The following is a 16,360-nucleotide window of genomic DNA, read 5'->3' as shown; positions in this document are numbered from 1 at the left end:
CATGAACTCTATCAATCATAGCTAAATTCATAGTACTACACATCAATATACAGGGTGCTATTGCTTCCAAGGAACATGAGATTGAAGATATAACCAACACCATAAAACCAGATAGATATCTTTGTAATGAGTGAAACAGGCCTCTATAACCACCACAGATTTAAAATAAAAGGATATTCTATTCCCAGACAGGATAGAAAGGATAACAGAGATTCAAACAGAGTAATTTTATTACTGTATAAAACTGAACTTATAAGTTCAGGAACTAAGAATACCTTCCTCTAATGAATCAGTAGTAATAAACGTAAGAAGTAATAATAACACTGAAGTAACAGTGGCAGGCATTTACTGCTCGTCTAGCAAAAAATTAGATGCCAAGCTACTACATTTCATATATAACCACAACCCCAATATAGTAATTATATGAGATTTAAACAGTAAACATATCACCTTCAACTGTAGATGTACAAACTCTAATGGTAAAATAATTTATAAATTTCTAACTGAAACTAATATGATTCTGTTAAATGATGTAACACCGACACATATCTAGTACACACATGGCACTAGTGAGATACTGGACTTATGCCTGTGTTTGTATGAAATGTGTCGCAAATTCGTAAACTTCTCTGTTGGTCACGATATATATGGTAACCACCTTCCAGTCTGGTGTATCTTCAATCTCACACCACCCACTTAAGCAAAATTAAAGGGAAAGATAAATTAAATTATAAGAAAGCTAACTGGCCACAATTTCAATCAATTATAGACCAAATTTTACCAACCAAAGTACTTGACTTTGCCGCGGACGCATCTGAGATAAACGCACAGCCATATAATCAGCTCAATACCGAAACAAAAACATTCCACAATAACACACATATGGCAACCAGATCAAGAAATAATACATCTAATAAAAGAAAGAAGAAAACTATGCAGACAGTATATACAAAATCTAAATCCAACACTGAAAACACCAATAAATGCTATAAGAAATAAAATAAGAAATCAAATCCAACAACAAAAACAAGACAGTTGGGACACCTTCTGCTCAGAATTAAATCATAAAACAGATCCAAAAGAATTCTGGACAAACTTGAAAAGATATACTAAAACAGAAAAAACAAACAAAGAGTACTCACCACTTGAATCACATGGCAAAACAACTTACACTAACCTAAAAAAACACATTTAAAGACCACGTAAGAAACACATTCGAAACACACCATGAACCAGATATAAACAGATACTTCTATAATAAAGTCAATAATTTCATTAAACAGAACAAAATCATATACATGCCAAGATTCCCATTAAACACATTAATAAAACCAGATACAACAACAGACTGGAGCACTCACCAACTGATAAAAGATATAACAGTAAAGAAAGTATTAATAGCCATCAAAAACACAAAAAACAAAGCACCTGGAGAAGATGGTATACAAGCCATTTCCCTAAAAAATGGTACTCAAAAATTATATGAACACCTAACAGCTCTATTTAACTTGTCATTTTCAGCTGGATATATCCCAGTTTCTTGGAAGGAAGCAGTAATTTTAATGTTTCAGAAAGAAGAAAAGCCAGCAAATAAACCAAACAATTACTGCCCAATTAGTCAAACCAGTTGCATTTGAAAAATGTTAGAAAGAATTATTAGTAACTGACTATCTATATACTTAGAAGCAAATTCAAAATGGATTAAGAAAATACAAACAAAATACAGACCACCTAATCAGATTAACTGAAACAATTACAGACAACTTTAAAGAAAGAAATGCACTGCAGCTTGCTTTCTCAACATTGAAAAAGCATTCAACACAGTCTGGCACAACAGATTACATCACCAGTTAACAGAAATGGATTTACCCCAGGGAATTATTCACTGGCTGGCTAATTTTCTGGACAACAGAACTTGTAAAGTATATGTGAATGAGGCCCACTCAGGGTTGTTTTCACCTCAGGCAGGAGTCCCACAGGGAAGGGTAGTTAGCCCTATCTTATTTATCATGTAAGTAAGTAACATGCCACTGTTGGACCTAAACTTAGGTTTTGCACCAGAATTTGCTGACAATGTAGCAGTCTGGAAAACTGCCCCCACTCCTTCAATGTTTCGTTCCATCTGTTGAGGATGGTGGAGGATATTTGATGCTATGAGCCTACGAGTTTACTGATTAGTAGAATATCAACGAAAGGTTACTTAAGAAATTATTGCAGACAAGATTCATGATCAACATTTTATTCCCAAATGGAAGTAACCTGTTTTCTGAGAAATTGTCTGTATACCTAACTTGGCCACCCACCACAGTCATCATGTTTAAATGCTATCTAAACTCTATGGTCAGTTCTTGAAAACAAGTTTTGAAGATGATTTCCACCACCAGTAACATTTCAAAAATTATAAAAAGATTTGAGTGACAATTTGACAAAATTTTTTATCTGCAAAACATTTTTAACAAATATTCCCATTAGTTGTCCAATTCTGTACAATCCAAACCTTTGTTAACAATGGTTGTTTAGTAAGTCAGTAGGACAAGATTGGAATAAGTAAATCTCAGTAGAATAGCATCTGATATTTATTACCATATTTCTCTTTAACCATTATTTTGCTAATTAGCACTGATTTTACATTCACAGAGTTCATTGTGAAGCATCCATTTCTTAAAAATGGTCATCCCTATTAATGAGAAGAGTTGATTTATTTCTAGGTTTTTGAATTCAAAACAACTAAATATGTGGAACACGTGAGAAAGAACTAATTTCAGATCAGCAGCAAAGCTGTCGCCATTCAAACCTCTGAAACGTATATGGCTGAAATTTTGGTTTTTGAGGTAAAGTAATTTAAGTGGTCATGATATTAGGCACGTTATTAAAACCATACCCAGTAGTGCAAGAATTACTACTCACAAAGGGCACAGTAGTAAATAATATATCGTTTAAGGAAAGGAGGTAATTTTTGTCTTAAAATGTGTAATGTCATATGTCAAGAAGCAGTTTACCTTTGTTATAGTCCACAATACCAAAACAATGATCTAAATTCTAAACATATCAACACAAGCCATGTCAGTATCTACAGATGGTGGTTGATAAGTAGCTTGAAAAAGCCATTTAGTTTATTAATATGTACTTCAATAACGGTATAGTCAACACTTTGGAATCCACAATCTAGATGTAAGTCCTCTGGAAAGCTTGAGCATAAGTAAACCATTAAACCTTCACCCTGAGAGGTTCTGTTGCATTTGTACAGCCTATAATCATCAATAAAGAATTGCACTTTACAAAGACTAGTCTAGTTTAATTTCTGCTTCAAAAATGACATTAACAGTATTGACAGTTAGCATTGTTGACAACATAAAATTTATTCTGTGTGCTATTAATGTTTATATATGATAGAGGAAATGGAAAAGGTCTAATCATCTTCAATATATTCAACTACTCAAAGGCATCAATGAGAGCTGTCCCATTTGTCATCACTTCTCACATCCATGTGTAAAACTTACCATACTTTGAAAAGCTTACAGAGTTAACCTCCAGTTGATTATTTAAACAAGCAAAATTGTTGTTTCTGGCAGATTCTACAAGGAATCTGTGAACTGTGGTATCTTCAGACATATCTCTCTTAATAATACTACCACATACTTTCAAACGTGCTTCTGTCAATAATGTTATCATATACTCTCAAACACGTATTAAATGCTGCAAATCAGTGTTACAAGCATTTTTCTTTTGAGCTCATCCATTTGAGAGTTGTCTTAAAGCCCAGTAGTAGGTTGTGCAAATGTTTAAAGTTCAAAAATAAAATGTTTGTAAACACCTAATAATGTGTGTGAATTAAAATATCCTAGTTTTAATTCATAACAAAAGTATTAATTTAATTTAAAGATAAACCATCCATTCCAAAAAGCTTCTCTCTTCCACTGAACTGATCAAGCAAGTCCAAACAGCAAATCCACTCATCCTTTAAACTTCCCAATTTAAAGACTAGCTGTCTTTCTTCAAAGACAGTTCTCACTTTCCTTTCTAAATATTGAACAGTTCTACAGTAGTTCTTCAAGAGCTTTCAAACTGTTTTGTAAGTTAACCTAATGACTGCTTTACTTCATTTTGTGTGTCCAAAAGCCAGTAGTTTAATTTTGCAAACATTTTCTGTCAAATTTCTTATTCTGCAAAACCTACCTGATTAACCTTAGAGAAATTGAAGTAACTGTGAATAAATAGCATATCATAACTAATTTGAGATTCTTGGAAGGGTGAAAGAAAAAAATAAAATAAAAAATTTTGTGCTTAAAAGCAACTTCCTTGATTAATCTGTGATCCATTTAATAAAAATTGAAATTCAATTAGCTTTAAAATATAAATATTTTTTCAAACATAAATTTCTAGAAAGACTTATTACAATTCCGAATGAAACAAATGAAGCAATGGGATAACAAAAATGCTATTCCCATGGGTATCCTAATGGATCATGACTCTGATCTAGTAGCACTAAAGATGATTCTCTGAGCTTCTGAAATAGTGTCCTCAGTTCTTCTTTGCTGAAATCCTGGTATAAAATCATAAAAAAAATGTTTCAGAAACAGTAACATATTTAGGAATAAATTCTAGTCCATCTATCACTGGTGTAATAATTACTTATAAACATAAAAACTCTTAAATATATTGATAATGGGAATGATCAAGTGATGTGGATAGCATATGCCCTGAGAACAATATCATAATTATTTTATGTACACAATGCTAGATTTTCTAAATTTTGAGCAGTTCCACAGTCGTTCTTCAAAGATAGTTCTCAGACTGTTCTATGAGTTACTTAATGTTGATTATTCCCATATTTAAGAAAATGTTCAACAATCTATTTCTAAGATACTAACTACAAAAATAAATATTTTAAAAATCATGCCCACAGCAAAATCCACCTGTTATCTTGAAGTTTTGTGTCTTACTTCACGAGACACAAGGAAAAACAGGTAACTTTCATAATAATGTGGAAATATCAAAAACTTTAAAAGGTTTATACTAGATATACCTCTATTTTACACTCTATACAAATATTATCTAATTTTACAAAATCAGAATTAAAACCTTTTTTCATTAAAATACAAAAGTATTATATGGTAGTTCTAAGTGCTTACATTATTTCTGTAGAGCATATACATGATAAACCCTGAATAAGAAGCTTTGTGAGTAGGATGAAGTATATAATTCAAACTAAGCTATAATAAAATACTTCCTACAACTTTACATTAGGAAGTGAAAAAGAATAATCAGTTGTATAACATGCAAGTTTTATAGTTTATAACCCTTTCATAATCCAGTAAACAAATACATGATTATTCAAATAACTTTATATTCTAATATGTGAAATGTTTATGTAATGCATAAGAAATTCATTAAGCCAATTTTGTTCTATCTAATTCAGTTTTTGTCATTCCCTTCAACAGAATATCTTGTGGAAGGTATGATTGTAAAGCTACACCTTGTGCATGAAGGCTGACAACAATGTCGTATAATGGTAGGTCAAGTGATACTTTAAAGTTACAACTTTTCTTTGCTTAAATGGGAATGACCAGTCACGTAGCAAACTCTAGTTGATCTGGCCATTTCTGATGTTATCAATTCAATTAACAAACACAAGATTTAGAATTCAATTTGAAAGATCATCTTGAGTTAATTAATCACTTTAGAAGTAGGCTTGATGAAGAATAACCAATTTTATCAATTCACGATTCATGTAAAAGCAACTATCCAGTATTCAATGGAAGAATACACTTTGTTTCAATAAAATATTGTTTTCATGGTGTATCCCTCTTTGTATCCTGTATATATATTTCTTAGCAAAAACTTAATCAGTTTTAGTGAAAATTAGCAGTATTATTTAACAGTTTATCTTGCTGAGTTTCATGTTATATAACAGACCTCCATAATTTACTCTTTTGGAAAACCAGTTTACTTAAAAATAGGAAAAAGAAACTTCAATGTTGTTATCATAGGATATTACTGTAGAATTTTCTGTGTACATAATGTTCTTACTTTAACACTCGATTTTAAAAGAAGCACTTCTTTCTTAAAATATGACACTTTTTACAAGTAGAAATGCTTAATACTGAGAGGTAATTAGTAGTTGCTCAAGAGAGCATTATGCAAGAGAGTTGTCAAATCCAGAAGAAATCTTCTTATGTACATTGTACTTTCACTGATACTGAAAAGATCCATAACTTCAATCTCTCTCAGGAAGATCAGTCAAAGTCTGGTAAATGAAAAATCAATATCAGTACAAAATAAAATTAAGGGTCACTAAGATGGAATAGCAACTAGTAAGTCATACGAGGTGATCTGTGCATGAAGCTGGCTGAGCAGGTCTTGGAAGTGATGCTCATCTAGCAGGTAAGACATAAGATAGCAAAAACAAACCACAAATTAGCCAAGAGTCTCTCCTTGCCAGGAGGTATTCTGCTATATAAAATGTGGGTCATGAAGAAACCTGATGTCAAGAAGAGCTGATAAACAAAATGTTCACAGCAATTTGTTTTTCTGCTGCCCTGGATCAGGGATCGACTACTCGTTTTAGGGTTAGAGTTTATGGTTATATCTGCTGGTGGTGTCACAACCAGGAATTAGATAAGAACCTGCAACAGAGACACTTTGGTTATAATTAGATACCTGTGACAGAGGCAAAGCAGATACTACTCCCATTGTACAAAAATGTGGCAAAAGAAGACACAAATTATTTCCTGAAAGATTTCTAGCAAATACTTACAGCTGGTCTAAGGAGCATGCAATTAAATGACTGAAATTTAGCTTACATATTCCAATCCTGGACTTCATATCAAGCACTTAAATGAGGTACAAATGAAAGACAGATACAATTGTAGTGATGCTGCACCAACAGTTCAGCACAGTGTAAAATTGACCATGGCAAGTTCAAGGGTCAGAAAAGGTGGATCACAGAGTTTGGCTATTTACATGGATGATATAAGCTTCTGGATAATAAAGGATAGCCTATGATGGTTTTACAGATGTCATATGGATAAGTTCATTGAAGGACATCCAGGTGAAATGATGAGGCATCACCTGGGTGTAACAAATGTTCTCACTCTTGCAGAAGCAAGTTTTGTTGTGAAAGGCCCAGAGTGGAAACTGCAAACCATATAAAAAAAAGAAATCAGTACTAGCAACTATATCTCAAATTGACCATTTGACCCATGCTATGCACCTCCCATTTTGCCAAGTTCAAGTCTAGCTGATAATTAACCAGCCACTCACACATCCAAGAACTACAATATAACTAAACTGGCACCTAATGAATGACTATGACTACACTGGTCTTCCCATGGTTTTCATACTACAGCATGTATCAACGATAAATCTGTATGCACCTCCCATTTTGCCAAGTTCAAGTCTAGCTGATAATTAACCAGCCACTCACACATCCAAGAACTACAATATAACTAAACTGGCACCTAATGAATGACTATGACTACACTGGTCTTCCCATGGTTTTCATACTACAGCATGTATCAACGATAAATCTGTCTAGTTATAGTTCTGTAATCCTGCCCCCCCCCCAAAAAAAAAAAAACAACAACAAAAAACAAATATACCTTTGAGTTAATAAGAAGAAAGGTAGGCAAGACTATCAGTTTTGAATTATGGCTCAATCATGATGGGCAGAAGAACCAACAAGTGGATAAAACTACAGCTCCTGAAGAGAACACCTAGTGTTAGTCAAGTAATGAGGAGGCTTTGGCCACAATCACAGACTCCTGTGATACATGAGTAGATCAAAAATATATCAAACACTTCAAGTGAGACCACCACTAAAACAAGTGAATACTGATTTCATTCCAGCAAACAGCAACAGACTAGACGTAAGTAAAGAAGTACAGCACCAGATATATCTAAAAGATATTACTTATAGAATAAAGATATGATTTACAATGGTGGTTCTAGCACTAGGATCCTTGGAACAGGTGTTAAAAAGGATATTATTGATAGGTTTTGCCAGTGCAACTGGTTAGCTGATGTTCTGTGGCAAAGTTTTCTGATTTCTGCCAGACTAAGCTAAGGAGCACTAACTGCACAAGGGGAGTTTCAAGATGCATAAGTGCCATATAATGTGCCTATAGAAACTACTTATGAAATAAAAAATTGTTTCTTGTTCAGAAAGTAACAGCATAGGCTGAGTTAGTCACCTGTCTAAGGATAAATTAAGGCCAACTGTTATTTTATGGTCATTGGTGTGATAAATGAAAGAAATAAACTGAGGCTGACTGTGATGCTACAGTTGCATACATCACACAAGTGTCTAAAAATTAATATGTATCTGCCAATACTTTTGAGATAAGTGGTTGAGTATTTCAAAACAACCTGGACCCAATGCAATAAAACAAACTTGATGAATTGTTGGTTAAATATGTCAATGTAACTATAATGCCAAATAGCTTCAGTTTTGACTGAAAAGGAAGAAACACCAAGATTAAGAATTGACAGATGACTGCTGTAACTTGTGTTGAAACCTTTCCCTTGGCACAATCAAATGTATGTTTTGACATGGAAAGTTCTGAATGGCCCAGTACTTAAGATCTGGCATCTAAATACTGGCAAGTTGAGTAAGGAGAAAAACGTAGATCTAAGACTGCTCTTGGCATTAGAAATGGCTTGCAAAATTTTGGTGACATGTCATTCAACCTGTCTAAAATAATACTAATTTTGAAAAGCTAATGGAGATTACACTAAAGAGATTGAAATGGGAGAAATATTGGGTCTGTATTAACATTTGTGTGCTTGATTGCCTATTCCAGTCTGCAACCAAGAATCAGAGAATAGAATTCCAGCAAATAAAGAAAACAAGCTTGAAGATGGAACCAATATAATGTACATTTATGTGCAAAGAGTGGAATTTCTTGGCATATCAAGTGTAGAAACAGTCTCTACAGACACTATGAAGACAGCAGTGATAAGACTGGCCCTCAACCTGTAACCAAGCAAGAAGTCTGGAATTTCCGTGGTTGTGTAAAACTGTACTTTGTCCAGAATGGGCCTGAAAGGTTAGCAGAGGCAGTCATAAACTAATTTTTTTTTCATCCCATTCCTGAAAACTTTGGTCAAACAACTATGAAGGCTGCAAAAAATATATGCCTTAAAATTTTTGAGTGCTTTGATGAAATAATATAGAGTTTAATATTATGGAAGCATGAGAGTGATTCACAAGCATGGTTGGTGAATAAGGTAAATAAGGAGAGTTGACACCTTGTAATAAATGTCATAGAAAAACCAAGATAGTGAGAAGATGGAGACATGAAATTTGTTGAATGAAAGAAGGTTGTACATGAAGGCTTGAATATAAATTGTGGCTGTTGGGTTTAAGAAGCAAGTGTGAGGATTGAAGGAATCAAGACTGTACCAAGGATATCCAGTTCAAAGTTGACATGAGATGTATAAACAAGAGTGATAATCGGGGTCTGAAACAACTGATTAATTAATTCTTGATAGAGGACGGACACATCTAAAACTAGCAAAGACAGTTATGTTTAGATGGGCTTCCATTTATTAAAAGTTATGACAAAAAGGTTAAACAGATTTGGCTAAATTAATGCATAAAACTCAGTTTAAATTTTGAATAAAAAATATGATAAAGCACAATCCTTCACAGGGTTGGTACCGTAGCCAAGCATCAAATATTCTACCTGATTAATGCCTGAATAGTTAGAGTTAACTGGATATTATAAAGATTTTTCATATTTTTATTTACTTTTCTAAAAAGGGCTATAGCTTGGGATTTGGATGGGTTAAGGGCTACATGCCACTCATTGCAGCAATCTGACACTGCATTTAATGTTACTTATACTCAAAAAAGTTTACAGAATATTACACCACTGTCTTCATCACATCCTATATGCTCCCGTAATAACATTTTCTCTTTTTTCTTTTCATACTCACAGTCCCTTCATATTTTGTTCTGTTACATTGTTGCAGGTCATCAAAATATGGTTCTCCTTCATTTAAGAAAATTTTTTATTTGAGTAATCTTTATGTGATGTTTCATTACTTTTATATTGTATTCTTTGCAATGACTAAATATCTTTGGCAACGCTGTTCTGTTATGGATAAACTCTTATTCATAAGTATAAATATCCTATTGCAACAAAAGAAGATACCTACAAAATGTAATTGGTCCCAAAAAAAGAAATTATTTTATTATTTATTTTTGATCAGGAAAGAAAACTGATTTAAGATTAATTCATTACCACCTAATCCATTTAAGAGCTTATGACTTGTTTCCATATGCTGCTAATTTTGCTTATTACAAATTCAAATTCATGAATGACTAATTAACCGCTGTTTTAGAATATAAATGAACAGATAAAACTATGTGCTATAAAGTGAATGGCACTACAGATTGTATGGTTTTTCATCCCTCCAAAATAGTCTCACATGTTATTCATAGATGTCAGCCATATGGAAGTAGGTTATATAGGAACAGGAACAGATTACACCAACACTGATGCAAAGATTTTCTTTCATTATTCATTTTGATTAGTAAAGAAGGGAACAAAAAGCTACTTTTATACTATGTTTAGAGAGAAATTAAAGATCATATATGAAATAAAAACCATTCAACTCTCTCAACACAGGGTTGGTCTATATGACCAACCATGTGACTTATTTGTACTCATTTAAAATATTTTTAGATTTAGTACCTAACTTTTAATATAATTTGTACATCTTTACAAACTTTGGCAGTATTTCACTTGGTAAGTCTTTAACATACAAAAAATCATATTTTCAGTGAAGCATTCCTAATAAAATAAAATAAAGATTTATCCATAAATATATGAAGTACTTGTCCTGAATAGTTCATGTACACAGTAATTTTCATGTTAAAATCAAAAATGCTTTTCCTTATCTCAAAAATTTCAAACTTTATGTAATCCTGACACTATTCTTAAATTACTTTCTACACATCACAGTGTTTTCTGAGTTACTTTATTATCAATAAATTTTAATGAAATTAGCACTACGAAATAATGTTATTGTATGGACAAACATTTTTGTCATGCTAATGATATTTTTTCAACTGCAGAATCAGAACAAGGGATTCCAAGAACAGAAGAGCCTGTTGGTTTGGAAGAACCAGCCATCTCTTTGGAAGAGTTGTGTAACTTCAGTTATTATACTTCTGATATGCAATTAGTTGTTCTCATAAAAAAATGTTGGTATTAAAAATAAATACCATAAATTCTTAACTGGTTGTTCTGGAAGTACTGAAATACCACTAAAAAGAACTTTAAATAATTATTCACTGGTTAAGAGAACAATACCTCATTTTGTTGTCAGAGTATGTGAGGGTAGAGTTGTTGTTTTTTCTGAGGGTAAAGGCTGAAAGAAACAAATGCTAGCCACTTTCACTTCAAAAAACAACAAATGATATGTTCCCCAATAACAGTTTATTGTACACCTCCTTTCTTTACTAAAACCTGATTAATTAGTGCTTTTATACAATATATTTAACCTACATACCTGAGCCTACATATAAAATATACGTTACCATTTCACTCAGGATTTTAATTTAATTGTAAGAATCAACAATAAATCAATAACATTAAAAAAATTGTTTGATTTCCAAAATATGACAGCTCATCACCATGTGATTCTACTAACAGATGTATACGTTACGCAACTGTATAATTTCTGCTCAAAATCTGTCTGGAATTTTGGCATGATTTCTAGTGTTGTTTGTACTTTAGACTTAAATAAGAGTGTTTTCATTGTGCTGCAAAAAATTGTCATCTGCAAAGCCCTGCTGCCCAAATTATGAAGCAGAGTTTATATATACTGAAAAAAAACTTAAAAAAAAGGAAAAATAAAACAGAAATTATAATATTTTATAATGGTCTAATGTTTTTCTTAGCTCTGTTACTGCATACTAATTTACCACATAATTCAATATGGATATAATTATAAAGGTAACAACTCATGCATGTGTTTAGGTATTCTGCAGTTACCAACTGTAAATAATTAGTATATTGTCATGTTTCAGTTAATTTGTGTTTTGTTTTTTATATTAAATATAGTTTTAGCATGTCTTCAGTTACAGATTATATACTTTATAATAAAATACTATACCAGTAACTGTCTGCAACATTGTGTAGTGAATAGCAGCCCTTAATCTTCAACTGCTCTTATAAAACTATAATTGCTTCTCCTTTAAATAAAAATATAATGAAAGAAAAGATAAACATAATTCCTCCAGAAAGGAATTCCTGATAGCTAACATTTTATGGTTTTTAGGCCCACTTTAAAACATACTAGGCCTATACCTATTCTAGAATCAATACAAAATAAGGGTGGTGGCAAGTTCATTGGAATAGTTTATGGCACAAAATATACAGATATAGAAAAAAAACATTTTAAAAAGAAAGGAAGGAGAAGAAAAGAACAAAAAGAAAAAAAAGAAGAGAGAACAGGAAAGAAGAAATAACATTGGCAGGAATCTTTATGTATACAAGATGCACATGATGACTGGGAGACATATTAGCGTAAAACAACCTAGAAACCATACAAAGCTGTTAAGCTATCCAACACCTTCATTCATTTCTCCATCACCAAATAAAGTCATGGCAACAATTTCTGCAACAGAAACACTCCACACGAGTGGAACAGTAACAAAGATGAAGCCTGGATTCAATCAATCAATCAATTGATCTATTCAATCAATCTCATACAGAATTCATGTGGACAAGGAGTGATCCAGCTCAGGCAGAGACAGCCAAGAATATTGATTGTACTCTCTACAGGCAATCAGCTTCCATAGCATAAATTATAAAATAAAATAAATTTTGCAACAAGAACAGTCTGAAGCATTTCATTCTGACACTCCTACAATCACATGACTGGTATATGAACCAAAAACATAGTAACATCAGTAATTTACTATAATGACAGAACCCTACTTCTTACAGATGAAAATCAAGACAAGACCTACATACACAGATACATGAAAAATATGTCAACATGATGACATGCTCAACCTCTGCATGTGACCCTGATTTTTGGAAGAAATATGAAATACCTGGTGATAACCTCTGACAGAAAGCTTACTTTCACTAACCACATTAACACCACAATAACTAGAAGTACCAAAGGCATCACTACAACATGAAAAAGAACTGAAGAATGTCACCTGCTTAGCTCTCTCATCCTGGATGATGCACTACTGATTATCTGTATAAGTATTATGCAGCTAAGTAAGACTGAAAAGAGACATCAAGGTAAGGTTGGTCATGGGATGTAGTTCAGCCACCCTCATCAAGAGCCTTAAAAGTCTCAGTAGCATGACAGAGAATAAACAGTATTTATGAGTGAAATTTAAACAAAGAACTTGCTGGGGAAAGATTGTACCTTTCATCATCGTATCTCTACTATTTTTAATTGAAAAACTCCAGCCTCTTTTCTTTTAAGCAGGGGACTATCCAAGAGGGGTCTCAGGAAATAGTTATGAGTGGCCAGGTGTTATATATAACCACTACTGAGTTAACTGGTAACCACTAGTTCCCAAGTATTCTCAAGTGGAATAAATACCTGAAGCCACCAGAATTTAAGGAAAGTAGTCCAGGCAGTCTAGTGTAGAGAGTGAGTAAACAGTGAAACAGATGAAAGCCTGTCAGTCCCTACTTTAAGGTCACAGTGAACAGAGTAATCTATCATCATAGTCAAAGATGATTTCTACATCAAAAATAGTGAGATATTTGGTTTGGTGTCCATTGTATCGTAAAACAACAACAATCTCTATAATCCTGGTGGTGACTGATTAAAGTTTCCAACAATGAGCATAAAGATGGGGCTGGATGCCATAAAGTAAGCTTTCTTCTGAATTACTGAAAGTAATAAACCATAAACAAACTATTTGTAACTATTGTATTGCAAAAAATTTAGCATTTGGTCTCCAGATGAATGGTAAAGAGCAAAATAATCATATAATCAGAACTTCACCTGAATGTATGTGCTAAGTCATAAAGGGATAAAACCTGAAAAGCAAAAGAAACCCTAATATCAAATCTAATACTAAGGGCAGACTAATATTTTCTTTCTTAGTAAGACAAACATGGCAACCATGGAAGGACATCATAAACATTCTCAGGAAATAAATCTGCTTGGAAACAGTGTTGAATGTGTAGTTATGAAAAGCATAAGGCAGAAAATCAACAGAACACTATACAGCCAGAAGGCCATCAGTAACATAAGTAAATAAACTCTTTTCTACCTCCTGTAAAAAAGCAGGCCTCGACTTGATGAATCAGCATAGCCTTTGAGACTGTATATAGTATTAGTTTAAACATAGATCACTGACCTATGACTTACTAAGACTCAGATTAAGGCAATTAACATAATCCCATGACAAGTTAGGCTTCCAAACAGTGATTGGCTACAATAAATAAAAGTACACCTCAACTGAAGTTGAAAGATTTGGACTAGTGCCATTTTGTACAAAACTATTTATACTTTATGCTAATGGGCTATGAGTTGTGAATAGCATTCAAAAAATGCTCTGAAATAAACCTAAAATCAAAATTTGCAATTTAAAAATACTTTATGTATAAAGTTACACATACAACATTTTACTAAATAAATTTAAAATAAAAAGTATTTTTAAAAGTGTAGAAAAAACAAGCAATATGATTTACATTGTAAACAAGTTTAGCATTAGCTAAAGCACAGGCTCTCATCTCTCCAATTATGGAATTCAATTGGAGCACTACTGTGAGAAGTGAATGAAATTTGGCTACAATTTCTTTGATTGACTGCCTTCTAGAGCAAACAAATCAAAACCTATGATTGTTGACTTTGGATATAGTAATTTAACCTTTGGAGAATACTTTTCATCTCAAAATGCAATTTTAAAGATGAAGAAAATCCCAAGATTTTCTGTGGATTTAAATCAAATTGTTTTCTAGCACATGATTGTCTTTTCCAAGTTGATGAATGTCTGAATGTTTCAGAAGGCATTAGTTAAACCACTAGGACCTTGCCTTTGGTTACTGGCAATTTGAATTGTACAATCAAAGCATACCTGAAACTGTTTTTGCTACTACAGATAGCTTGTATGAATGTTTTACCATTTAGCCAATAGACTACATGTAACAGGTTGATGAAGTATACAATCGGTGAGCTATAATGGGAAAGTTGACTTGTGTACTTATTTCATAGTTGAAAAGTCATGTGGGCTATTCACCTTATTCACAACTGAAACGGCTTATAAACTTTTTAAAAACTATAAGATATGACTGCACATTGATTTGTAATGGTGCAGGAGTATAGTTTTCCTTTTCTTCTTATCTGGAACAGCAGCACAGTGAATTGATTCTATCACTGATAAAAAATGAACAACTGAAAGATTCAGATCAAACTCGGCCAATACTTGTTTTGCAAGATCAAGAGTGATCTTTGCAAACTGAAGAATGTAGTATGGATGCCATTCCTGACCTTCCTTGCAGAGCAGGTATTGGCCAAGTTCAATCTGAACCTTTCAGTTGCTCTGTATATGTTTACCACTTCTATATCTTGTGCTCTACCATTCCTACCATATAAAGAAACTTGTTATATTATTTGTAATATAGCTACTGGTCCTAATAGCTAAAAAACAAAATATACTTTGATCACTACATGTTGCAACAACTAGCTGAAAACAAGGTGTTGTTGCATCACAAATAATATTCAGAGAGAAATTTCTCTGACTGTGCTGTTAGTTACTTTCAACAAAAAGAAGATCTGAAAATAACCAATCTTCTCACTTACTGTAAAAACTGTATGTTGAAGATTAGAGATTATTTCATCATGTAAGCTGAAGCTCATTCATTTATCAACATTTTAGTACATTCTTACACTAAGAAGTCATTACCATGCACGTTGGGTCACTTTATAATATATCCATGAAGTCAGTCATCACTATTATGCAAGTTGGGTTACATTAGAATATAATCAAAGCCTTTTGTATCCACTACATATACAGGAGTAACTTAATTGAAAAGCAGATCATGTGAATTTGAGTATCTGAAGAAGTCTATTCAGATCAAAGAGGATATTTCAATTACCAGTTATTTTCAGAATTCTGCTAAGTCCTGGGTATACAAAATATAGGAACTTCATCACATTGTTCTGAGTCTGATAGTTTGGCGAAATGGGTTATACAAACTGTCATGAATATGTTTTCAACATTTCTAAATTCTGGTTATGGTGAATACCTACCATATATATTTGTAGCATGCAAGGTAATAGAAAATCTTTTAACTAGTTGTTCCTAGTTGTGTATGTCTGAAAATGAAATACAGCTCTCAGTGAATATAATGTATGGTGCATCTCC

The 16,360-nt window shown here is 32.8% G+C and overlaps 1 protein-coding gene across 10 annotated transcripts in view; it reads right to left on the bottom strand.

Moving 5' to 3' along the window:
• Positions 1 to 4,295: 4,295 nt before the first annotated feature.
• Nup107 (nuclear pore complex protein Nup107) overlaps positions 4,296 to 16,360 on the bottom strand; it is a 100,283-nt gene continuing 88,218 nt past the window's right edge. For all 10 annotated transcript variants that reach the window (XR_013031701.1, XM_076515399.1, XM_076515409.1 and 7 more), the window contains one exon: positions 4,296 to 4,543. Coding sequence is in view for 9 of the 10 variants with exons in the window: in XM_076515399.1 (XP_076371514.1) it covers positions 4,439 to 4,543 (105 nt within the window). In the remaining variant the exon portion in view is untranslated. The remainder of the gene's footprint in view (positions 4,544 to 16,360) is intronic.

The sequence above is a fragment of the Tachypleus tridentatus genome, chromosome 1, assembly GCF_004210375.1.
Source record: "Tachypleus tridentatus isolate NWPU-2018 chromosome 1, ASM421037v1, whole genome shotgun sequence".
In the NCBI taxonomy this organism is placed as follows: Eukaryota; Metazoa; Arthropoda; class Merostomata; order Xiphosura; family Limulidae; genus Tachypleus; species Tachypleus tridentatus.
The sequence above is the reverse complement of the archived record's forward strand: the minus strand, read 5'-3'. Positions and strand labels throughout refer to the sequence as shown.